The sequence below is a fragment of the Chiroxiphia lanceolata genome, chromosome Z (genome assembly GCF_009829145.1).
Source record: "Chiroxiphia lanceolata isolate bChiLan1 chromosome Z, bChiLan1.pri, whole genome shotgun sequence".
Classification (NCBI taxonomy): Eukaryota; Metazoa; Chordata; class Aves; order Passeriformes; family Pipridae; genus Chiroxiphia; species Chiroxiphia lanceolata.
This window is the reverse complement of record NC_045671.1, coordinates 74,050,086-74,077,042: the sequence shown is the minus strand read 5'-3', so window position 1 is coordinate 74,077,042 and position 26,957 is coordinate 74,050,086. Positions and strand designations below refer to the sequence as shown.

General features: G+C 40.4%; 1 protein-coding gene across 1 annotated transcript; it reads right to left on the bottom strand.

Moving 5' to 3' along the window:
* Nucleotides 1–16,560: 16,560 nt before the first annotated feature.
* On the bottom strand, nt 16,561–25,035 carry LOC116780699 (protein FAM240B-like). Its single transcript, XM_032675984.1, has 3 exons — nt 24,903–25,035; nt 18,106–18,250; nt 16,561–16,919 (listed from the first exon to the last, which is right to left on the bottom strand). The coding sequence occupies exons 2-3, from the start codon at nt 18,243–18,245 to the stop codon at nt 16,841–16,843; spliced, it is 219 nt and encodes a 72-aa protein (XP_032531875.1). The 5' UTR covers nt 18,246–18,250; nt 24,903–25,035; the 3' UTR covers nt 16,561–16,840.
* Between the last annotated feature and the right edge of the window lie 1,922 nt (nt 25,036–26,957).

The following is a 26,957-nucleotide window of genomic DNA, read 5'->3' as shown; positions in this document are numbered from 1 at the left end:
ATGAGCATCAAAGCTTTAATTTTAGAAGGTGATACAAAAGCTCATGTGTGTTTTAGATCTTATGTTAGCTGTTTTTCTTTCTGCTTCACAGTTTAATTACACAGATAATTTCACAGCATTATTACACAGGTTCAGGAGACGGAATGGTAAAATAAAAGACATAGGAATGTCTAAATTCTTAGGTTTTTTATCTGCAGGAAGAGAGAGTAACAAGGGATCAGGACATGCACTATGGATCCTGGACTCCACCAGCAGATTCTGCTCGCTCTGAAAACTCACTTGGATGTCCTACATCCTTCATCATGCAAGGGAGTGTGGAGCTCTGAAGAGGTCAAAGAGAGCAACACTGCTGAAAATCCTAATTCTACAAACATGAGAACAGCGTCACTCAAAAGAGTTTCATGCTTGAAGATGTCTGAAAGTTGAGACTAGTTAATTTAATGCCAGTTATCTATGGAAGGGGAGGAAAGAGTCCTCAGTATTTTCTTTGCTTGATAGAGCTACTGCCCATTAAAAACAATAACAAACCCAACAAGAATAAAACCAACAAAAAAAGAATCCCCCCAAAACCAGCAAAGAAATAAAGGTTATGTCTTACTAGTTTCAAACTGGTGCACTCGTAAAGGTGTTGGTGCACTTAAAAGAACTCTGCAATGCAAGTGTAAAGATATGTGAATTATGAATTCACAAAAAACTTATTCAATCATGGCACGAAGTTAGTGAAATTTGATTGAAACTATAGTTTTGGAAGTATGTGTGGAAGGGAAGTAAGCCATTGTCTATGGACAACACTGGTATTATGGGAAAAGTGATTTGTTTCCCTGTTTGTAAGTAACTATGAGAAAAGAAGTGTGAAGGTACAACATTTACTAAAGAAAACTGACAGATTTTTTTTTCTGCAAGCAGTATCAAACATTTTAAAACCTGCAATTTTGTTATTTCAGAAAAGTATTTTCTTGCTTAAAAACCTTCCTGTGTTTTCTCTCTGCTCTGCCTGTTTTTCACTCCTTTCTTTGCGCGTGAAATTCCTCTACCGTAACTTCATGCTGCCGGGTACATGAAAAAGAATTAGTTTGACAGGGAAATTTTAGTGAAATATAGAAATGAAAGTGAAGTCATTTTTCTGCTTATCATCCAAGAAAAAAACGGTGCATTTCACTCTCGGAGCTTTAACACTGTACTCCCTGCAGCAAGTCATTTACAGATGATCAACACCTTTCTACTCTCGGCTCTCATTTCCCTACTTGAACTCTCTTCATTAACCCAGCAATTTGCACTGGCATTGGGTGGTGGATTTATCACAGGACCTGCTCTAAATTGGTCTCTGGGGGCACCAGAGCCACAAGTAAATTGAATTCCCCATGTGAAAGCCACTTTTTCTTTTTTCCCTTTCTCCTTTTCTCTTGTCTTAAAACGTAATATCATTACCATGACTCAGGTCAGGTTAATGACATAAATATAGAGTCTGATGATCAACACACTATAATCTCTAGAATAAATCACAAACGGATTTGAAAGATAATATTTTATACTAGTTTCTCCTCTAGAAATTTCTATTTCCTACATGGCTTTTCGTTTTAGAGTACATTTTCTATGTTACATGCAATATTTTTACAACTGGTTTATTTTTGCTTGAGAATATTGGGGTCTTAATATTACTGTTCTGGGAGGTGCGAAAAGGAATTTTGAATCTAGTCTGTTGCGATCTAATCTTAACCAAAATGACATTATGTGCCAGAATTTACCCTGCTTTAGCTAAACAAATGTCACTAAGCCAGTGCAAATGTGTATGGAAAGAATCACAATGAAAACTATTACCTTTCTGGATATTTATGTGCCTCAAAGCTTATACCTTTCATGTATCACCTACAGTAATGCCAGATCTCCACCTTTTTGAAATAACTGGTTGACCTCATCATAGAACTTTCATCTGACTAATGCCTGAGCCTTTTGTCTTAACTTTGTTTGCAATCTGATTCTCGATACTCACCCTTTTTTTTTTTTTCCTGGTTCACTTTTCCAAAAACTGTTCTGCACTTACAGAATATTTACTGAGTGAAGAATAGGATTGTTATGTGACCCTGTGGTACCAGGAGTATAGATTAACAGCAGATCGACTTACAAGAAAAAAAGGCCCATGGGCTTTATGTACAAACGGTTTTTGTAAAGTACATTAAAAAATACCTTGTATTTGCTGGACTTTGGAAACTTGACCAGAGACAAAACCAGTGTAACAGAGTCCTGTTGATTGATTGGCTTCGTCGTTTTGGAGTTCCATTTGGAAAAAGCACCAATTCAAGACACATAATGAGCAAGGAGTGTCTTTGCTCTGCTGGACTGGTCTCCCAGAGCTATTCCTTGCCCCTGGAAGGGTTTACTCCCCAAAAACTGATGTTATCTCTTTGCACTCGATCTTCTGCATCCCCACATACAAAGGACTTTGAAACAATTACCACCTTTAACATCCTGGGACAATTTAAGGAGAATAAGACTTGCAAATAGAAACAGTGGTCATTTCTATCGGCTTTGATTTAGTTTAATGATTGAAAATAATAATTAGCAGTTGGTATTTGAACACGTTGTCATTGAAAGATTCCCAGAGATTACAGCACATCCAGGTCACTTAGATGAACAGTTTCACCCATTCCAAGGCAAATGAGCAGGATTTGTGGCTGAAATCTGGGGCCTTAAGCACGGTTTAAACTTTTGCATGCCTTGAATAATCCCGCTGGAAGTGATTCAGTGCAGTTTTATCGCATTTATCTTGTGTGAATTACTGTTTCACCACTTCACCTCTCAAGATTAAAGTTCTGGCAGCACACGTGACAGATGAATAATTTCTAGACCTAAAATTTTATTTTTTTATTCTTTACAGCATCTATTTTTAATATTTAATTAAAAATTAGGATAAATATGCAGTTGCTACAGTGAGGCCTGAGGAGTCCAGGGTTACCACAGGAATACTAAGTGCAAAACAAGCTTGTGTGGTTACCGGCCATTACTAGGAAGTTCAAAGTCCTTGATACACTATTTGGATCAAAGCCTATTATTTTCTCTGTCATGTCTTTAAAATCTGATTTTTCCAAAGGTTTATTAGTAAAAAATTCATATTGTCCAAGTATATTCCTAGAAAACTTCATGCAAGATCAGGTTGTTGAAGATTGTTTTGAAATACTAACCACAGTTTTAAAATTTCTTTTATAAATAAAAGTAAAATCTCGAAGGCAAATTTAAGGGGGGGTGTTCTACTTTTGTGTTAAAATAAAAATAATTTTTTCCTTTGAAATTAAATGCTCCCTCTTTTGATTTCTTTTTTATTTTCCTACGAGGTGAAATTGAAAGGCTATGCTTTTGGGTAGGTGCAGTAAAAGTTTATTTTTAAATAATGTGGGCGGTGTGTGTGTGTGTACATAACGGTGAAGTGCCTGGAAACAACAGGGGCAGTTAGCACAAAAACAGCTGGAGTTTGTAATTTTTGGTCTTAACATTATCTTGCCCTTTGCCCAACTCTGTGAAATCAGTGTGGTTTCTCAGGAGCACAGATTAAATTTCAATAACTTTAGAACAGAATAGTAAACACATTAATTTTTTTTCCCCAGTTATATCAATATAAATCACATATATAAATTTATATATTTATATATATTAATATATATTTATAGATATAAATGTATAAAATATATAAATACATAAAAAATATATAAGAATATATATTGATGCCTTAAGCCCCTAATGTTTTTTTTTATTTTTCTAATATTTGTAAGACTTGTAAGTTTTAAAAGCAGAAACCCTCCCTTCTTTGTCCCTTGTCCCTTTCCCTTTCTCCAGTACCCTTGTTTATACATTCCTTAACCCTCTTACCCCATTCTATCCTCCCTATATCACTCATAGCCCCAAATCTAATAGAAATGTTTAGTCTTTTGTCAAGGCAAGGCCTAGACAGTTGACAGAACAGCATATCTGGGCCTAAACCACAGAATGAAGTCAAGAATTAGGTAACCATGTACCCTTTGTGCTCTGATGATGGTGAAGGTGATGAAGTAGGTGGTCCCGAAATGCACCCCAGACCCATTTTCAGGGGGTGGAGCCGGGGCGGTCCAGAGTAAAGGCCACAGGGTGGACACATCTGGGATTGGATGGATGGTGTTATAAAATGTAACCTCTCAGGCACGGGGGCACACGTCTTGTAACATCTTCTGCCTTGGCAAATAAACCCTTTCTTATCTCACCCCTAATTAATTGCTCCGGGAGATTTTTTCAGCACCTAAATCCCACGGCAACAATATTTTGCAGTTTCTCTCCTGCTAGTGTGTTTGTATGAAGCGGTATGATGAAATCTAGTGTTCCTATAGTGATTGAAACCCCTCAGTTACATTCTAATTATAACAGCATAAGTAAGGTGAGTAAAGGGGGTAAATTGCAAAGATACAATTCAAAGATACAATCTCTTCCAAAGATACAATTCAGAAAGTGCTGATGTCTCTCTACCTGCATGTTGTTTCATATCTCTGTGCTTTGGTTCCTCTTTTGTGAAACAGAGATGAAGTTATTACCTTGCAACAGAGAAATGTTATGGGCCCATATTAATTCATAAACATGATGAGTCACATAAAAGTGTTCATGAACATATTGCTGAGAGAGTAGTGTTATAAATGGCTTCAGGATAATGGGCCTGCTCTCTAATGGATGAAACCATTTTCAAAGCAGTTGCTGGGATTATGTTTTTCATCTTTTTGATACACACATTATAGCGGGAAAATGCATCTGTCTGGGTCTTGTAAAGATCACGGATAATCCTCTTCTCCATAAGCTCGTGGGAATTTTACCTGGGTCACTGTTGTCAAATATCAGTTCATATCTCACATTTGGCTAGAGATAATTTACAGACCCCCAGGTACATTTTGTGCAGCCCAGTGGTACCATTACCCACTTGTTCCTGTGTGTGTTTTTTGAAGGAAATGAAGGCTCCCAGGATGCCTGAGACATTCAGGCTTCAAGGGCAGAAGACCAAAATTTAAAAGGCTGGACATGTCTAAATGCAGGTTTTTTGTGCTAGGTAAGTTCATGGTCAAGGTAAGCAAAAGAAAACAACAACAAAAAATCAGATATTAAGGTTAAAATTGACAGGTATAACTGTAATTGGAAGTTATGTTAATACATAAAATATATCCTTATGATTCTTCCCGTTGTCAAACTTCTTTAGGGAACTGGGAAAATCTCCCTTCAGTGGGGTTAATTAAGGAGAGATTCTCTGTGTGCATACTTAGGAATCTCGGGGGTTTTTTCATATTTGGCTTATACTACAAATGTTTGTTGACACTGCTCAGCCAGTGTGATTCTTTGATCCAAGGGGACTTTGTGATTAGAAAAAATAACACATCCAAGGAAAGGAGGTGGTATATTCAATCTGTACAAGGCCCCACTTTGCAAAACTGAATGTGGGTTCTAGTATACTGTTTTCTTTTTGGAGTATGTCTGTTACAAATCCAGGTAACCCCCATGTGATTCCTTGTGATGTACCACACTGCCATAGTAGGTGTGCCTCAATTTGTTACTGGCATTGTTCATTTAAACAAATATAAATTAAATCTCACTGGTTGGTGCTTACAAAAATCCATTTTTCAGCCAAGTTCAAAATGAGGATATAATGCCTTGTTTTCCAAGGGCTACCCATTTCAAGGAGACGTCATGCGTGGGACTGACACAAATAAAATGATAGTTAATTTCTCATTAGAGATGTCAAATGGACAACAGCTTTAGGGCTCAATTATGTTCTACAGAAGCAGATGAGAGTAGAGAAGAGCAATCAGTTAAGTTTGTTTCCTACCCAGTTATGTTTTATCGCAGAAATGTCAATGAATTCCTCTTTTTAAAGTCCTTTGGGACTCCCAGCTTGCTCCTGCTGTTTCTGAAGCAAATAGTTTGGTATTTCAAAGTCTAGATATAAGGATACTCTTTTGAGTTGCTTTTAATGCAGATTTTTTTGGCACAGAACAGGATCACCTGCCCAGGATCACAGGATCAAGCTCACAAATGCTTACACTGGTGATCTGAAAATGTTTAGACATTACCCCACACTCTACTCCATTGCTCTACACTGTGAGTGACCCCTCCTGATGCTTCTGCACACAGCCTTTGTTACCCTGAGCAGTGTCTTCTCTCACAAATAAATAGGTAGCCCAAAAGAATGCAGGAGAGTACCCACATGTCCAATATAAGTCACTGTTGCCTTCACCTCTTATGTGTGAGGCTGACAAGGAAATGCTTATATATCTCTCTGCAGGGTTGTGGAACATGACACACCGGCCACACACAAAAGTCTTACACACAGTCTGAAAGAATCATAGACTCATAGAATCACAGAATCAGCTGGGTTAGAAGGGACCTCCGAGATCATCAAGTCCAACCCTTGATCCAACCCTGCTGTGGTTCCCAGACCATGGCACTGATGCCACATCCAGTCACTTAAAACCCTCCAGGGACGGAGAATCCACCACTTCCCTGGGCAGCCCATTCCAATGGCTGATCACCCTCTCTGGAAAGAAATTCTTTCTCATATCCAGCCTAAACCTCCCCTGGCACAGCTTCAGGCCCACCCCTCTTGTCTTGCTGAGAGTTGCCTGGGAAAAGAGACCAACCCCCCCCTGGCTCCCCCCTCCTGTCAGGGAGTTGCAGAGTGAGGAGGTCTCCCCTGAGCCTCCTCTTCTCCAGGCTGAACAGCCCCAGCTCCCTCAGCCTCTCCTCACAGCACTTGTGCTCCAGTCCCTTCCCCAGCCTCGTTGCTCTTCTCTGGACCTGCTCCAGCCCCTCAATGTCCTTCCTGAGCTGAGGGCCCAGAACTGGACACAGCACTCCAGGGGTGGCCTCACCAGTGCTGAGTCCAGGGCAAGAATCACTTCCTTGGACCTGTTGGCCACACTGTTCCTGATCCAGGCCAGGATCCATTGGCCTTCTTGTCCCCCTGGGCACACTCTGGCTCCTGTTCAGCTTCCTGTCCATCCCCACTCCCAGCTCCCTTCCTGCCTGGCTGCTCTCCAGCCACTCTGAAGACAGTGTGGAGGAGATTTCACTAACAGCCCGTGTGAAGATGCTACAGTGGGAACTTCTTCCTCCACGTGCTTTGTGCAGTGTCACAGCACAACCATAATTGAGGTCTGCAGGTTCTTCCTTCAGGGGTTAATTATACACAGCTACAAGAGGCAGAGGTAAGAACATCTGTCTGAATTCTCACAGTACAAACCTCAATGACAAACACAGTCTCTGCATCGTTGTCTTGAAGTTTTATACCTATTTCCCTGGTATATTAACTTGACCTTGTTTATACTTATGTCTTTCTTCTGTTTTTTTCTCATCTTGCCTGTTCTGATGCCTCCAGTCTGTGCACTTCATCCCTGACCACATGTGTTCAGAAAACGTGTATTAGCAGGTCTGACAATGAAATATATCTCTTGGTATTGCATTTAGAGAATAAGCATAGAGAGACCTCTTAAATATTAACAGTATATTTAAAAAGTACTTAAATATCACTAACATACAGAATCTTTACAGCAGATAAGATCCCATGAGAAGAGTTCTGAAGCCTTTATTGAAATTTTCAACTTTGAACAATAATCAAGAATTCTGCTTATTATTCTGCTTATTAATACCAATAGTAGTTGCCTATATTTCCACAATTGTGAAAAGAAAAACATTTTCTTTGGGACTGGTCAGGCAGCCACTATTTCTTTTGTTCTTCTTACCCATACTGAGGGCATGTGATCCTGTTCTGTGCCAATCTTACCCATCTTCAGGAGTTTTCAATGTTTGGACAGGGTGCCTATAAATTTGTCTCTTTCTACATTACAATTTTCCAACATTGTCCATAAAGACTTTGTGTCTCCACATACTCCCACACTACTCTCATGCCCTCCCCAGCACATGCAAAGACAACACCTCTGCCAAATGAGGAAAACTTCCCTCCAACTGGCTGCAAAATAGCCCTGACATTAATAAAGAAATCAGGAGCTCAATCTCTCTCCCTCCTATCCCCACCTTACAACAATTATTATGTCTTAACACCATCAGGACATGACAAGGGGCTGAGTTCTCCGAAATGCAGCTGCAGCCAGTTTGTGCTACTTTGATTCACAGGCAGAGGGTTGTCCTTGTCTCTGTTTCATTCAAGGAGAGATTTCATGATTAGTGTTCTGCTGCTTCATCCCCAGTTCTAGTTTCATCCTAGTGTTCTGAGAGCAGTATGTTTCCATTTGGCCTTTCTAACCTAGAACTTCTTCTATTTCTGCAGATGTTTCAGCTCTTCATCACTACCTGAGTCTTTCCTGTAAACAGTTTCCAGGTGACAACATCCTCACGTATCACTTCCCAAGTCAGACAGGTCCAGACATATAGTTTGCCAAACCAAACACTAAATTTAAATCCCCTGCTCCTCTTTTTCTTCTATTTATTGAGTCAGAGTAGCATCTGCATCCCTATGAAACAGCAGAGTCAAAGTCAGCCACCTGCATTACTGCAAATACATTTGCCATCTGCTTCTTATTAAGAACTGTCAAATTCACATCATCCAGATCTGTGTCTTCACCGCCAGAGAAGCTGTTCAGAAATGGCACTGAAAAAATAATGAATCCCAAGAAGGTAATCAGAGGAATGTGTTAGTTTTAATTCTCCCATAATTTTTATAGTTTGTTGTAGATGTGCTACAACTGAGAGGAGAAAAATTACAAGTGATGGCTTTCCCATCCTGAGACTTCTGCCCATGTTTCAAACCAGTTTATATGAACACAGGTAGAACGGCAAAGAGGTAAAGGATTTCCTGGGAAAACTATGTGTGATAAGATAAGTTGTGGTGGGTGCTGCTATGCTTAACCATTCTGTTATTTTCTGTAAGTAAGAAAAGTAGATTTATGTAATATTGCCATGAAGCCATGGCCTTAATGACACTGTCTTGGTATCAAACAGATCAGTAAATCATCATCCTACAGCCACACAGTAGAAACATTCAGAAGTGTGAAGGAGACAGGACCCTGATAAACCACCAAAGGACCAAAGCAGGATCAGCTTGACCTTGATGAGGAGTTCAGCTAATTTTACTCTCAAATTCAGAAGGTTGCAGTTCAAAGACTTGTTGGAAGATGGGAGTATGTCCATGACCCCTGATGGAGATCAGAAGAGAAGGACTGTAGTTTGGTGAGCACAGCCAGGTAGTCACCTGCTAAAACTGAACTGGGGAGATTCTTTGAAGTCCAGAAAGGAGATAACTGTGCAGAGACTTGCAGAAAGAGCAACATCCATTACCTTCCACTGAAATGGTTTAACAGGCCCAGTGACTCAAATGCATGAATAAGCCACAACTACTTTTCTCTGTCTTGCTTCTGCATTGGTTGGGATCATGTTCCTCTTCATCCGACATAAAAGTGGGTGGAGATGAAGCAGGTCCTCTCTCAGAGGAGAAACCGGCACCAGGGGGTAATTTGGATTGTAATACTAGGGAGCTTCTAGTCATTCATTTGTGGTGTTCTTCACTAATTGCCTCTTAAAGTGAGTTCCAAGTCATGTTTAACATGGCAATTAATGGGGATTAAAATCTTCTAAGGAGGCAGATTGTGTCAGAACATTCTGTTGTGTCACCATCCTTATTACTAAACTATCATGGGGATAGTACATTGTACATTCCCTGTTTGACTAAAAACTGCTGTTTACCCATTAATGAAAATAAACCGACAGGTAAGCTGACAGCTTTTGGGCTGTTGTGTTATTTGATGAGGGCCAAATAAGGGTGCCTGGGGCTTTTGGTACCATTTCTGTCTGCAAACACATGCATATGGAGCTCTGGTGAGCACTGAGGAACCATTTGCAGAGCTCTTCTTTTGGTTGGAACTGATTCAGTTCATGGGACCATTCCACAACCCACAGAGTCCCACTGCTCCTGCCTTGGACACAGCTGATCCTCAATTTTGAAGCCATTCTCTGTGGGTAAAAAGGCTGCTCCAGGATTTTGCCTGCAGTGTAATGTTGCCTATTAATAATACGAGGATTATATGGGCTGATTTCAGTTCGCTGTTCTTTTTCAGTGGATTACCCATACCTTTGCTTTAGAACATGACCTGATTCATGAGACATATTCTGACAATAGGATTTAATCTAGGTAAATCAAGTCAAACGGAGACTGCATTTTTATTCCAGTTGGTTTCTGCTCTAAACTTTCTAATTATGTTAACCTTAAGCATCATATGAAGTTTCATTCACAGCACTTGGACATTAAATGAACCATTAGTTAGTGTGGGATTATAACAACATCAAAGCCCTCATAGATTTTCAGCATTATGCAAAACCTCTCATTTTCCTTTTGACTTAGAGCACCATGAAGATGATAAGTTGTGTGTAATAATTATACCAGCAATTTTTTTTCTTGTCCATGGGTAAGGCTGTGTCAGCATTTGATATAATCCCATAGTTTCAAAGGATTTTACTACTTGCCCATAAAAATTCGTTTTGGGATAGAATTTGGTATTAAACTCTCATCCTTGGATAAAGAGAAGAAAAACTATTTAAACACTCAGTGACTACTTCCTGCTTTTAGAGATCGTATGTGCATTTTAAAGCAGTCAGTCAGTGCCTGAAAATTCTCTGCCAGTTTTGCAATTCCAAACCAACTCTTTTTTTTCTGCAGCAAACCTTGTCAGGTTTCTATTAGTCGGCTTGGAGGATTTGTTCATTCTTCTTCCTGAAGCAGAGTCGGGACAAAGGGTCACAGATACAAAGCACTCAAATCTCAGAGTAAACTTTGCCAGTGACCTCTGACACCAGGGCTACTGCATGGAATCCTCTGACACAGAAGAGTGGTGAGACTGTAAAGTGGAATATGTGCAAGGAGTGAGATGGGAATAAAAACAAGCCTCTGGGAAAGGTTCAGTGATTTTAAAGAAGCTATGCAGACCTAGCACACTGTGTTCACTAAAAAGAAAATGGTTACAGATGAGGATGAAGAGCTGAGGGGCTTTTTTACTTGAGAGGAATGCCCTGGTGATGCTCACAATAGGAACATGTGTCCTAGAAGGATGAATTGCCTTGGGGGAGTTGTGTAGGGGAGGTTGAGGAAATCATACTTATGCATTAGAAAAAAGATGGTGTTGCCAGAAGAGTAAGTTAAGAGATGTAAGCAGGGTATCTTGTGACAGCACTTTATAAACTGTCCCTGTGCTGGGCTAACTCTCCAAATTGCTACCAGCAGCTATATATAGCAGGTTGTCAACAGAGAATTACCCTGCAAATGTAAGGCATAAACCTAAAGAGCTGTGAGCTGGGTGTATCACAGCCTTCTTCTCTGGGGGCTCTCAGACAGAACATGTCTTTGGGTACTATGATTTGATTTTCCCTTTTTACTGCAGGCACTGTGCTATCTTTGCTCTAATTACAGAGTCAGAAAATCACAGAAGGATAGCATTATAGATTGGCTGGGATTGGAAGGCACCTTTAAAGGCCATCTAGTTCAACCCCTTTTATCGTGGGCAGGGGCATCTTCCAGTAGACCAGGTTACTCAAAGCCCTGTTCAACCTGACCTTGAACACTTCCAGTGATGGGGCGTCCACCACTGCTCTGGGTGACATGTTCCAGTACCTCACCCCACTCATCATGAAAAAAAAGTTCATCATCATGTACAATCTAAATCTACCCTCTTTTGGTTTAAAACCATTGCCCCCTGTCTTGTCACTACAGATCCTGGTAGAAAGTCTCCCTCCATATTTCTTGCTGCAGATCATGTGTGGTTAACGTGCACATGGCTGAGCTAACCCCAGCAGTGATGCCTGGGAGAGGCTCCACATGTCACACTGGAAAGATGGGAGAATACAAAACAATAAAAGCCTGTGATCAACGTTAGGCCATCAGCCAAATCTCCTCAACCCCTCTTCTGTTTAAGACATTTCCTCTTAATCTTCTTTAACTTCACTCCCCAAATGTATCTATATTGCTTCCCCAAAGCTTCATGGTGAGAATCCAGTTACACAAATTCCCTTGACATGTGATGTATTTTACCACAGTTCTGTCACCTTCCATGGACCATTTCAGAATGTTCTTATTTTTCAGACCTGTTTATTGAAAGAAACTGTCTATGGATTTCGGTTTCAGCTGAAGCACTGGGCTGCTGTGTATGTGGACCATATTATCTTTGTAGAGCAATTGGACTTTGACTTTGTACCCAACACAAGTACAGTGGCTCTTCCCTGACCCCTGGCTCTGGCCCATCTTTCCACTCCCTCTCCGCTGTTTCTATCCTGTTTGCATAGTGAACTCTGTGTACCTGGGATTGTCTTTCACACTGCTTGTGTGTCATGGGATCAGAATCTCTGAGGTGCTCTGTAGGCTTTTCTATAGTGAAAAACAGTTCTCTATAGTTAATGCTGTGCCAAACACAGAACATGGTAGGTAAGCTTGGTATTTAATGGTGGATTTATTTAACTTCTGACAACTTCAGGCACCTCAGAACTGGCCAATACATCATTCTCCTCTTCAGTGAACGTGGCCAGAGCATGAGTAGGCACAGCTGCACAGACATGAAGGGATTGTTCAGCAGGGAGCTTGTGGCCATTGTGCTCCACGCTGAAGGCAGCCTGCTGGGGGATGTTGCACTGGTCTGCAGGACCATAGAATCATAGAATCAGCTGGATTGGAAGGGACCTCTGAGATCATCAAGTCCAACTCTTGATCCAATCCCACTGTGGTTCCCAGACCATGGCACTGATGCCACATCCAGTCTCAGCTTAAAAACCTCCAGGGACGGAGAATTCACCACTTCCCTGGGCAGCCCATTCCAATGGCTGATTACCCTCTCTGGAAAGAAATTCTTTCTCATATCCAGCCTAAACCTCCCCTGGCACAGCTTCAGGCCTACCCCTCTTGTCTTGCTGATGGTTGCCTGGGAAAAGAGACCAACCCCCCCCTGGCTCCCCCCTCCTGTCAGGGAGTTGCAGAGTGAGGAGGTCTCCCCTGAGCCTCCTCTTCTCCAGGCTGAACAGCCCCAGCTCCCTCAGCCTCTCCTCACAGCACTTGTGCTCCAGTCCCTTCCCCAGCCTCGTTGCTCTTCTCTGGACCTGCTCCAGCCCCTCAATGTCCTTCCTGAGCTGAGGGCCCAGAACTGGACACAGCACTCCAGGGGTGGCCTCACCACTGCTGAGTCCAGGGCAAGAATCACTTCCTTGGACCTGTTGGCCACACTGTTCCTGATCCAGGCCAGGATCCATTGACCTTCTTGTCCCCCTGGGCACACTCTGGCTCATGTTCATCTCCCTGGTTTGTCCCTACCACCTTAACAGAAAGATGTCTTGTCCTCTGCCTGGCCTGTGTCAATTATTCAGACTCAAAACCTGGCTGCAGTGGCTGGGGTTGTGCTTCTTTGCTCCTTAATTAGTGAAGGGAGGACCTTGGTCAGGAAGGACTACTGAGTAAAGGACTATATTTAAGCTGTCTCTGGGCTGAACTGCTCAGGATTCTGTTAAGTTCCTGACAGTCATTCTTCACAGCTGTCAGCCCTTATCTGTTCACTAGAAGGATCATTAATACGGCTAAAATGGAGCATCTGTCACTCTTGTGATAACAGGCAGCATACTTCCCATAAATTCTATTTAAAAGAAGCTGGGTTCAGATTATTTAGTATTTGCTTCAGAGAATGGTAAAACTGTACTACATTACCCTTTTGTCACTGTTATGAGCTCTTTCAAAAAGTTCTGCACCATACATTTGTCCAGACAAAGTGACGTGCATTTTCTTGCTATGAGTGTCAGGATGAAGCAAAGGAATGGCAAAATAATGAAAGCTAGGAAGATGACCGAGTATCAACCACATTTTAATTACACAGTTAATAAAAATATGTTGGCGTAACTCAAAGTCTTCCGCTGTTACGCTCAAAAACAATGTGAAAATCTGGATAGAAAAAAAAATCAAGACATAAAATGTGTCTTCAAGAAGCTATTTTATAAATGTTTGAGTTACATCTAACCTATTTAGCTGAATACTGCACTCCTCTGGAACTTCATATTGGTGGAAAATAGTCTGAATACCATCCAAGTATCCTCTCTAACCATAATGATTTTATAAAACCCAGCTTATTTTGTCATGTTTTAGCTGATGACTTTCCCAGTCCTGCAGTAAGGTTTCTCTAGTCTTTGTTATAATGTCATGGCTCATTTCTCAATTTCACAGGTATTTCAGTTTGTTTGGGTTTTTTTTGCTTATTTCCTCCTTTTAATTTCTCTTGTAACCTTCAAGGTAAAGAATATATTTATATTTTTAGTTTGAAATTGCCAGAACCATTTTCATCTTGGAGTCTGCTCCAGCTTCTGACAAGGATTATTACTTGACATCTAGATTTGAATTTTCATGTTATCACACTCTATTTTTGCTGATTGACTCTAGATTATATTTGTTTCTTGGATATGTTTTCTGTTCTGGGTGTTAATTTACAAAAATCCTAGGCAGATTACCCCTACAAAAGTGATGGGTTTTGTATCAAAACATGTTACTAGTGTTTAGAAAAATGAAGATTATCTGGCCCAAAGTCCTGAATCTAGCACTGTGGAAACTGAGCCTGAAATAATTCACCTAGACACTAGAGGTAAAATTGTAAAGCTCAGAGGAAAGTGGCTTAACTCTGGAAATTTATTTTCAGAACTCCTCTTGGCCTTGGGCTGGAATAGATGCAGTCCATAAAAAATAAGTTCCTTTTTATTATTTTCAAGAGATGATTTTAGGGTGTTCTTGGCTTGATAGGGACCTATTCTGAAGCATTCTTAAGTGACCACAGAACCACACAAGTGCAATGAGAAACTCAGCTGGAAATCAGTTCCCAGCACATCTTTCTTTTCCTGGCTCTCTGTAGGTTTTCCTCACTCTGACTTACTTTATGGGAAGAGTAAAAGAAGGATCTTGACTATGTGAGAAGCAAAGAAAAGCTTATTCCAGGGGTACAGTTTTAATTTTTAAAATATACCAACCCTGACCTGCTCTGTTTTGCACCTTTTACAATCACACAAAGAATGAGGGAATGCAAAATGCTTCCCTTAGCTTAGTTCAAGCTCTAATTTCAGCCAAAATGGTATAAAACCCAAAGCTGTTTGATGATAGAGTTCAGGTAGAGCTTCAATAGGCACCAAGCATGGGCAGGTGATGTGGGAATTGAAGTGTTTTAACTGGCATTTTCCAAGAAATCTATCAATTTTTTTACTAAAGCCCGACATTAAGTCATGTGCCTACCTAGTAATTGTTTATTTAAGCACAGCTTTATTGCAATGATGCTGTTAGCCTTCATATTCACTTTGAAAATTGTTTAAGAAAAAGAATAAACTGAAGAACATGAGTTTGGTAACTTTTTTCAGGCACTTGGCAAACTCTGCTCTCACAATTGGTTGACATAGCTGCTGATGTCTTGATTTTTGAATAAGCACTCCAAGGTCATCTTTTTTTTTTTTTTTTTTCATGCCTTCATGGATTTCTCAGGCTTCTCAAACATTATTTACATGTTTAAATTCCCATAATAAATTTTGGCCTTTGGAAACACACAAAAAAGCATAAAGAGATAAAAAAGTAGCATTTCAAATTTTTGTGTTGATTTAAAAGACGCGGATATTCTAAATATTTTAGAAGTGCAAACCCTTCCACTTCCTGTTCCCTACTTGCCCCACTGGCAATTCAAATCCTCTTTACTCCGAAACAATATGAATTACCAGAGAAGAAGTGAAACGGTCTTATAAAAAGGAACTAAAAGGTTATGCAATTCAGGGAAGAGTTTTTTTAGCGTATTCAAAACAACTCATTTTGCAGTACATTACCCGAAGCATTCTGGTGACAACAGAGCAGTCACCCTAAAAAGGAAGTGATTTGATTACACCACCCGGCTGAAAGGCTTTGATATTGTTGGAGGAAATGCCGCATTTCCTGATGAAGCGTTAGGAGGCGAACTAGAAACATTTCTGACTAATGACAAATGTGGGAGAGGAAAACTGCCACTGTTCCTGAAGGTACCAGTCGTTAAGGAATAAACGCTGGGTCTTGGAGGGAAAAAGTGTTGGAGGAGAAAATGTGCTCACCACTTATGATGACAGACAGTTTTTAAAGTGCATCGAGCTACTCGGTGAAACAGATATGTCAATCTAGACAAGACAGATCAGGTACCAGAAGCAGTCTCAAAACTTCAAGTTATTTTATCTTTGCTGATAGAGTGTCTCAAGGTAGCTTATGTGGGTTAACTAAGTTAACGTGGGTTAATTGAATAGCTCTTGTAGGTGTCTCACAGAGACTATTTGTCAGGACATATATTCACAACTTCACAGACTTTTAATAGGGCATCTGGGATCTCTAATTCCCACAATTTAGGCTCCACTAATGACGTGGGATGTGGTGGCATTGTCTGTGCATGTCCCATCTTCCTCATTCTGAGCTGGGCTCTGCTGTGTTAAAAATTAAAATCTCTATTATTCATTAAACAATCTAAATTCATTATATTACAGTCAGCCTATACAGAAACCTGAAATGTTGAGGAAATGCATTTGCTGAGCAAAACCGTGAAACTCTTTTTCTAGCCATCTACAACTCAGTGAAGCATGATTTATTAGTGTTAAATACTTCAGAGCACTACCTTTTCCATTTATCAAACGAGGGGATGGATGCATAATCTTAAAACAGTAATTGAGATTTCACATATGAAACTTCTAACAATGACAGCTAATTAATTATAGCTCATTTAAGCCACAAAGTAAGATTGACTTCAGCTTTTACATCACACCATCACACTTTCCTACAAAATAATTTTCTTCCCCCCCCATCCGTGCACATGTAATGGGTGTGGGATCTTCAGCTAGATGGGTCTTCAGGTTGGGTCCTCAACATCTTTATCCGTTTTTCCAGCCTCTCCATCCATTCATTTCTGAGCCTAGGGACAGAAACACGGATCAGCTTGTCCCCATATTCTTACAGGGAACAGATTTCGATTCTTTTTCCCAGTTGTCATGCAAATCTTCCTGCCCCTGCGGAGTTCTTGGCTGGATAAACCCGGGTGAGGGCTCACCTGAGCTCTGTGTTTCATTGTCACCTCTCCATCGCCTGTGTGCCAGAGGGGTTTGTCACCGGCCCTGGAGATCTCCTGCCACCTGCTGGGTCACAGCACCCAGCACCTCCCCGGTCCCCTCCTCCTCCTCAGCGCTACCCGGCTGGGTTTGCTCATGTTCAAACTTCTGTTAGACCCACAACAGACCCCTTCAGGCGACAGCTGGCACTTTGTTTTCCTTTTGGTAGTTTCTAGGCACCACAGAAAGACTTACTCAAATAGAAAAGGAAGGAATTTCCCGAGTGAGGAGGTGAAGCATTGAGATCAGGTTTGTTGCAGATGGATAAAACATGCTAGAGACATGCTAGTGTTCCTTCATCTGGGGTTATTAACGTAAGGCCCTCCTTGCTTTTAGTGTTCAAACATCAGTGCAGGGAGGTATGAGGGAGACTCTGAAAAAATGCTTTCTCACCGAATGATCTCCAGCCAAAATAACTATAATAAATAACTAAAATATATGTCTTTGTATATGTCTTCCACTTGCAGAGATATAATAAGAAGTAGAAGCACTGACCTGGTTGCAGACTGGTCTTTCTCATTGTGACTGATTACAGTAAATGTGACTGACTGAGGTAAATATGGCTACGAATGGTGGTTGCCTTAGTCAGTTAGTATGCTTGGATCATCTGCTTTACAATGGATTTGCCCTACATAAATAAAACAGTCCTAAATAATTCAGGCACTACTCTTATAAAAAAAAGGCCTCAGGGAAGGAATGTAGGCCAGGTACATCTCTGTGCTAGCTCTGCTCTGAACACAAGCCTTTCTGTTCAAGACAAGCCTGCACTGTTAGATGTTGTCCTGACAACTCCAGAAAGTTCTGTGTTTTGGGCCCATTATTCTCCTATCCTGAGAAGTCACAGCTTAGAAACATTAACCATGCCAATTTGGAAAGCTTATTTTCCATAGATGAAAGCGACTTTCTGATTTTGTCGTATCACTTCTCCTCAAAAAAAACCCCCAACAGTTAAAATGCAAAATCAAATAACCTTTCTGGGTGCAGATTACCCACTTTGTCAGAGCACTTCTTCGCTGACGTTCCTTCTCGTTTTGTAGGTACCGAGTTTGTTGCTCGATGGTCTTTTCCCAGAAGTTCCTCAGGTCACTGGTCTCGCACCCCCGCACCTCGTGCCGCATGTATTGGCTGTTCATTTTCTCTAAGGCAGAAATTTGAAATGACCACAGGACAAATTATTGGTTCCTCATCCATTTTCATGGCTGTAGCACACTCTGGATGTTTTGGGTTTTCATAGCATTAGTGCCACACAGCCCCTGTTTTAGCAGGAGCAGGACGAGTGGGAATGACTCACTATTTAAGCTTTTCTTTTGTACCTGTGACATTCGAGGGTGTGCTGTCTTCAGTGATCTGAATTCCTACTCCTTCACCTAAAATATCTCTCACTTACATCTGAATGTGACCTTTAAGGTCACAATCCAGGATGGTTCTGTTGTATTTGCTGATTTAGCTATTAAGGTACCTTTTACTACACTCACAAATAGAAGAAAAATATAAAAATTGGCATATCTATTAGGGTTTTTGGCCTCACTATTTTCACGTGCATTAAATGATGAAGGGACTATTGTTCTGGTAACTTGCTGCTAATCATTCTAACACTTAACTTATCTTCATTTGGAAATGGAGAAAATTTGTGTGTATTAAAGTATGTGCATAATTTCATAGGATGCTGACTCACAAAAGCCTTCTTACTTACTAAATATTTTACCTTCTTCAGCAATTCTCAAAGTAGAGCCAATTTGTTTAATATATTTATATATTTGTGAAAATTGTGTACTTTCCCCTCTATTTAATGTCATCTTAAAAATAGATTTTGGAGTGAATCTTATCCCAGGGAAAGAATATCTGTCTCAGGATGACTTTTCATGGGCTAAGAGTCAATTCCCTCTATCCCACATCGCAGCCAGGAAATCATTTCATTACTTTCAAAACTTCATTAAATATGGAATTAGTATATCCATGCTGCCTTTCAAATTGCTGTGTGGTTTTGCATGAACGTGCCATTATAATATTTTCCAGAACATTTAATTTTTTTAACAAGTATTTAGGGCTCTCTCATGCATTGTTTGAATCCATGGCAATTATTTGTAATTTATGTTAATCAGAACCATAGGGAGACAGTAAACAAGCCCCTCAAGGCTAGCTTGGAAAAGCTTGAAGAAATTGCAGCCATTCCCCTGCCAGGCATCACAGGAAAATAGAAAACTGGGAACTGATAATCTTCAAATAATTTCAGTTGGCTGTTTTGTGAAAAATTGAGAGACACATTATAAAGACTCTGTGAGCAGAGGACAAAACCAGCCCTTCTGAAGAGGTCCCTTTTCTTGCTGGGATTTCCCTGTGACTTCGCTGTGGTTCCCTGTAAAACCCCCATATATTAACTCATGGCCTTTGAATGATAGAAGCACAGTACCTGAGCCTGAACTTTGCAGAAAAAAATTACTGAGCATATTTTCAGGTCCTGAACAAATTACAGCAGGATGTATAAGTGTTGACGTTAGTCTGAAATGTGAATTGCAAGTACACCTCAAGCTGTGCTATGGGATAACCAATTCCAGGTCAAAAAGTTCATTTAATACAAGTATGGGTTTTCATAAAACATATGTATTCTATAAATATCCACATATATATCAATGCTAACCCAAAAAATTCTTTCCAGGTGGCAGTTACTACCCTTTCAAACCTTTTCTATAGCAGGGACAACCTAAAAATGTATGAAAAAGGTGTGGTAACAGCCATCTGGGTAAGACTAATGGACTTTCCACTCTAGGAGTTAATCTCTGAGAATAACTCTTTCTGGAGAGCAGAAAGTAAAGTTCCCATACATCCCTGGAGCTCTGAAATAAATTGCCAGGAAATAATGTCTCCTGGTTTCTTTATCAGAAGAGATACCAAGACATAATAACTTCATCCCTCTGAATTATTATGTATTCTTGTTTAATATACTGTGGACGTGTCTTTTATATATATATTTATATATATATATATATATTTATATATATATTTACATTTATATAAAAGGGTAAATATTACTCCTGAATAAGGTAAAGTTATGGAACTCATTACTACAAGACATAATTAATTGAGCCCATTCATATACTTTCAGAATACACATATTTTTTACTGGTTTTAAATGCTCTGCCTCATGGTTTGGTTGTATTATATATAAATTCTTGATGCTGGCTTGAACATATTTTATAGATGTGACCTGCCCCTACAGCAAAAAAACCCAAGGAAAAATTGTAAAGCCAGTAAAAGAGATATTCAGAATTAGTTTCTCTTACTGTTCACCTCACATCTGGTGCTGGTATTATTTAGAAGAATGTTAGAAATCTGTAGAGACTACAAAGTGTGTATAATACTACCCACTACAGCTTTGGGAGGTCTTCTTTTTTTTTTTTGTGAGGGGTATGTGGAAAGGAATTAGTGCTTTTCTCTATTATCTGGGATGTTTTATTTCTATGTGCTTGATGAGGCACACTAAGAGCATTGTCCAAGCCATCATTCCTTTGTAACCTTTTATATTGTGTTAACATATGGATATGATGGTGTTGAATTTTCTCTTCCTCAAGTCTAAACATTCCTCTTTGTTTTCATTCCCCCTAATGCTGGAGAACACTCAACTATGGGCAAATATCAAAGTTACTGAATGTAGAATTTCTGCATCGTTACTTTGCTGGTCCATATACGTCCTTGATAAACACCAGTGTGTAAATGTGCCAGCATCTGCTTCTCTGAACTGTAGAATCACCCTACCCTAATTTACTTTGTGTTTCAAACTGTCTCTTTGAGCCTGTTCACATGGTGATTGTAGGAACTGCACAAAAACCCCACTGAAGTAACTCACCTGGTTTCTTTTGCCTTTATGTTGGAATTCCCCTCTGTCTTGCCATCCATTCCAAAACTCTTGCCATAAACCTGTGTGTGAGCAACCAGGGATAGCAAACCTGGTCTATCAGTGTGTCACTAGTTCTCAGTGACAGGAATTCTTTATGTTCCCTCCTGCTTCAGCTTTCTGCAGAGGAGAGCAACACGACTTAAGCCTGTTATTGTGGCTTTGCAGTAGCTGTTATCACCTGGAAACAGTTTATTTTCATGCTTTGGAGCCTCATTCAAAGTAGTTAGGATAAGGGACCTCGTGTAATAGGGAAAGAGAAGAATAAAAGACCTCATGGAAGCAGCCTCCAAATCAGCCTGAACAAATAAACTCTGTGTATGATACAATAGCTGGGCAGAAATACCCTGTTAAAGCACATAGGCAGTTGTGATGCACTTTTATAGATCTTGCAGTTAGTTCTGACTTCAAATCCCCTGCCTCAGATAGGACTAAATGAGGCTTTATTTAAGTCTCTAGTGACAATCCTTCCAGAGGACAATAACGAGAGGCTCTTCCTGGTAATCTTCTCTGACAGAGCCCTGGTTGCAAGCCAGTGAACAAATGTAGCTGCTCTCAAACAAAGGGAATAACATGATAAACTCTGGGAAGGTTTTATCCAAAACACGATGAAGATGATTGCTTATTTTTTCATTTAGTCATTTTCCAAGGGGTTGATATTATTTAGGCTCAATCTAGGGATCTTACAAAGTTGAGGGAGCTGTGATACTGTGACCGTTAGCCGGAACTCAAAAATTATGCTAGCAGAACAGAAGATCAATTTGATCTGACATGTTGATTTTTTTGTAAGAAAAAAAAAAATCAATAGTTTGAGGCCGAAACCTCAAACTAATGAGAAACCATTACCACCACCAGAAACACACTTTGTTCATGGAGACAATTGGGAGTCAAAAGTTTCTTAGCTAGAAAATGGTGTGTAAAGAAAAGTGTGGATTTTCTTCCTGTAGTAGAATACAGATTGTTATATGAAATGTTTTTAAAAATTTACAAAGCATGAGTCAAGAGAGCTATTTTTCTCTCTTCTCGTGCTTCTTGCAAAGCACAGTCAGAGGTCTCTCCCTAAAAATAATACAACATTGTATTCACCTGACTTTTCACGGATTTGCTTTGTGACCTGCTTATTATATAAATGCACTGGACTAAAAAAAATTGCATGATATATGAAAGAGTAGACTATCTACACTAATGATAATATTTGATGTTAAAACAAGAGAAATCTGCTTTGATTTTAGAAAACAGGACCAGTAATCATGGCCATGATTTCCCTCCTTTTCCTTGGGTCTTGGATATGTCATTCATCTCGTGCTCCTGCAGTTGGCAGCAATTTATATCTCAGAGGGCTGACTGAAGTTTCCTTGAGATCCCCCCCTGGGAAAGGATACCAGTTTCAAGTCTAACTTAGGTCTCCAGACTCTGGATAAAACTCTTGGGAGGCAGAAGGAAGCACTTTGGTTGAGTTCCCTATACCCTTCAGTCTGTGTGGCAGGTTGCACAGGGCAGTTTATCTCACAGACAGCCTGAGCAGCTTGGGAGAGGTTCCTCACAGCCTGCTCTGCCTGCCTCAGTGATGAGCAGCTACAGGAGGAGCTGATCTGCAGCACCAGCCCGAGGATGGGGGAAGGCTTGTGATCTTCTGGTGCATGTAAGTCCCTGACACTGTGCTGGTCTCTTTGAAAAATTCATTAGTGTGTCTTACCAGCAAAGATGTGTGACTTTGCATGTGTGCTGTACTGTTCTGCTCTCATTTGCAGTTTGGCATTACAGACTATCAATCAATGCGTTTCCTTTGTAAACAGCATTGCCTTGGGTTTGCAGTGAAATGAGGGTATTTTAGGCAAGTGATTTATTCTGCCAGCAGTATTTCCTATTTCCTATTTTGAAGTACATGCTCTTACCAGGATGTGTGATCAGTCAGTTCTCTGCATATAAACTTCAATCAATTTGATTGGACTTTTTGCATGTAGTGAGATTTTTCAGTGTATGGAAATGACAACTGTATTGACATGTGACTGAGCAATACTGGCAGGAGTTACAGGTGTGTGTCTAGCAAATCAATTCTAACAGGTAAGTTTAACAGTTTTAATATGTAAGCTGAAATGTTTGCACTCAGGCACTATGTAGAAGTCTCTATTCCAGCATTCTCTTGTTTCTAATTCCCACAGCCCATTATTGCTTTTCTGTGGAAAGCTGATGGGTCTGAGTCTATTTTTCTGATATAGAGAATAACTATTTTTCAAATACTTTGCACTGTAACAAAATTTGGACCTCTACTCATATGATAGCTTTATGACAAAGAAGTATATTAAGGCAAGGTTTGTGGTAGCTGTGTGATTTTTGCATTACATACTGTTACACACTGCTCTCCACCTCCTCCAGCCTAGCCTGACTGATTCAGACCTCTGTTTTCAAACACCTTTCTGGCTGGTTTCCCCAGCTCTGTTGTTCCATTTGGAAAATCTATCTCCACTTCTTGCTGGAGCTATGTTTCACAGAATCATAGAATATGCTGAGCTTGAAGGGACCCATCAGAATCATTGAGTCCAGCTCCTGATCCTGTGCAGGACATCCCCAAGAAGCACAACATGTGCCTGAGAGCATTTTCTAAACACTTCTTGAACTCTGTCAGGCTTGGTGCTGTGACCACTTCCCTGGGGATCCTGTTCCAGTGCTCAGCCACCCTCTGGGGAAAGAACTTTTCCCTGATATCCAACCTAAACCTTCCCTGACTCAGCTTCAGGCCATTTCCTCAAGTCCTGTCACTGGTCACGAGAGTGAAGAGATGAGTATCTGCCCCTCCACTGTCCCTCATGAGGGTATTAAAGAAGGCAATGAGCTTTATGAGCAGCTCCTCATAAAGCTTTGACTCCAAACCCTTCACCATCCTCATGGCCCTCCTGTGGATGCTCCCTAATATATTAGTGTCTTTTTTATACTGTGTTGCCCAAAACTCCACTCCTGCAGATCTCAGTAGACAATCCCTGGAGGAGTTTTCCATCAGCCCCTCTGCTCCCCAGATCCCCCCACTCCCTGCCCCTGGCTCCCACACCCCCTGCCCGGGGCACACACAGCCAGGACTGTGGTGGCAGTTGCATAGGGATGAGCCTCAAGAGAACAGGCATTCACTGTGCAGTACAGAATGTCCAAATGCCTTTCCTGAGCTTTCTATAGATTTTTTCGACCTCTATTGACTTTTAATTTTCAGTATCTAAAGCATATTTAAAGGGGCCGTAGTTTGCTTTTGAGATCAAATATTATTCCTGATCATTAGATTTTCCCCACTGCCAGATACATTTGAAGTCTGCTCCTGTGAACTACTGAATTCATAAGATCAAGTATATAGAATAAATTAATATTTATTAGTCAAGGATCTTGAACACGCTTTGCTTTGTTGTTTGATTTTTGAGTACAGGAAGATTCAATGGTCCAGGGTCAAAGAAGATAAATCTTGCCCAGGGCCCATGTTCTTCATTAGATCATCCAATTCAGAGAAAACATGCAAGAGAAACCTATTCTGATTCATGTGAAGGTGTCTACCACCCTAAAAAAGAATTAAAAAGTCTCTCGGCGGCAGCAGATCTCTGTTAAAAAACCTTTGAGAGACAAGTCTGTGTGTGAAACCTTGGCCACCATTTAGCCCATCAGTTGAGAATGTACAGCTATATCTCTTGGTGTTTTGTTCAAGATTGTGGCATGGAAATTATCCATAAATATTTTTCCTGTATCAATGCTGCTCAGCTTCCTCAGAATTCTGCTAAACTGGGCACTCTTCCCTGGTATTTTCCTCGCACTCTCATCTTTCCTAGGACATAATTTTGTGAGAATTTAAGTTAGAGAACAAACACATTTCTTGTTGTCATTATTACGGAAAACTCACTACAAAAACCAAATACTTCCTTACCTTTGGAGCTGGACTCCTCTTGCAAATAAATCCTCTGTGTGACACTAACAAATGAGGAGTATTACCACTGCAGCCCTGGCTTCTCCAGTGTCACAGGGCAGTAATGAAATGCATCCCTCGGTACTTTTTATTTGAAGTGGAGGTAACATAAATCCTTCATCATATCAAGGCTATTTTGAACAGAACCAGCAGCAAGATAAGATCGTTTAATGAACTTTGCAGCCCCCTGCCTGAGATGACCATGAAACACAGGCCCCCTTGAGAGCATGCATCCCTCCCACACTGGCAGATACCTCAAAGAGCACGACTTGGCAAGTGATGAGCATTTTCTTTAAAATGCATGCTGGCGTTATCCATTTTAATAATCTTCCTACGAAGCTTGAAAAATTCCACACTACTGTCTTAGCTATAATGGAGGCTGAAATGGTGTGACAAATCACACTTGGTTTTGCTTTACAGGATGACTTACAGGAGTATGCAGTGCTCTGGAGCTGTTAATCTAAGGATGTGTGCTTGACTACGACCCATTGCACAGTCTGTTCTCTTCAAGGCAATTGTCACAGGAATTGTCTGTTTGGTTAGTGTCAGCTGATGAAGTGCATCAGACCAGCACTAGTTTTACCATTTGGAGTTGTTATAACTCTATTACAGATGAACACTTCTATCATTACATTTCATTTTCTGAGGAAAATTATTTTGCAGGTTTGGCTAACGACAGATGCCTGCGCGGATCTCAGTTTTCATTAAATCCATCTACATTGCTAATACACCATATGTGATTGCTGGCTTAAGTAGTACTTATACCACTGCTGATTATTTTAACTTTCCTTTGTTGTAATTTTTCAGACACCAAGTAGTAAAGGCAGCAACCATTAGATGGATGCTTTCTGTAGTTCATATTTGCTTATTTATTTTTTTCTGCAGTCTGCTTTGCAGGAGAAAACCCCATGCAAACCCCAGCAGCTGCAGCCTTTCTCTATAAAGGAAAATTCCAGCTATTTCCAAATACTTATGACTTCATGTAACTCCTTAAAAACAGTACCTATTAACATTCTCTAATATGTTGTTCCGTCTCATACGGTATGAAAACACAGAAATCAACTCTTCCCTCCACACGTGTGATAACAAAGGTACTGTGGTCTCAGAGATTTAGAACCCTTTTACACATGTGGCATTGAAAAAAGAAAACAGCATATCACGAGTAAAGATGACTGCTCTGCTTTTGGAAAACCAGCTCAAACTCTGGCTGGCTTTGGAGGTCACAAATAAATACGATTTGCTGGGTGGATATTAGAATAATATGGTATTACAAAGAGAGGTTGATGCCCAGGCTTGGTGCAGCAGTGATGCTGAGCACCACCATGTTGCAGAGCAGCATAAGTGCTTCCTTGCCATTATTTGACTCAGGGCTTGAGTAATTTTCCCTTCCCACTGAACACAACTAGCCAAAATTGCAATGAATTCAAGGTTTGGTTTTGTTTTGGTTTGTTTAATGTTTCTTTCTTTGGGTTTTGGTTTTTTTTTTGGGGGGGGGTGGATTTCGTTGATTGGTTGAGGGTTTTTGTGTTTTTTTATGTTATAATGTAGGAAATACCTTCCATAAACTTTTGCAAAGATCTAATTTCAGGAGGGAGCTTCAGTGCCCAGGATCATTGGACCAGAACACGTATTTCTGCAAGTCAGCCATTGTTTACTTCACAATCAAGTCTCAGAGCAGCTTACCAGGACCTGCTTGTATAACAGCTCTCATCTCCAGTTTGCCAAAGTTCCTGCAAACACCTGCTTAATGCTGTTAGCAGAGAACACAGAAGAATCTGCAAAGTATCTGATAAAGTGTAAACCTTTAGGGGGCCTGAGCTGTTACTGCCTGCAGCCATCAAATTCTGGCTGTGTGCTGCTGTCCATTTGTGGGAGAGTTGGAAATAAAAGTAGCAGTCAGCTCTTACTCTTACTCAAGTAATCCTGGTACATTTAGCTGTATTTTGTCAGCATGACCCCTTCACTCTACGTATATTCTTAGACCTGACCCTAAGGAAGAGGAGGTGAAAGGAAAAG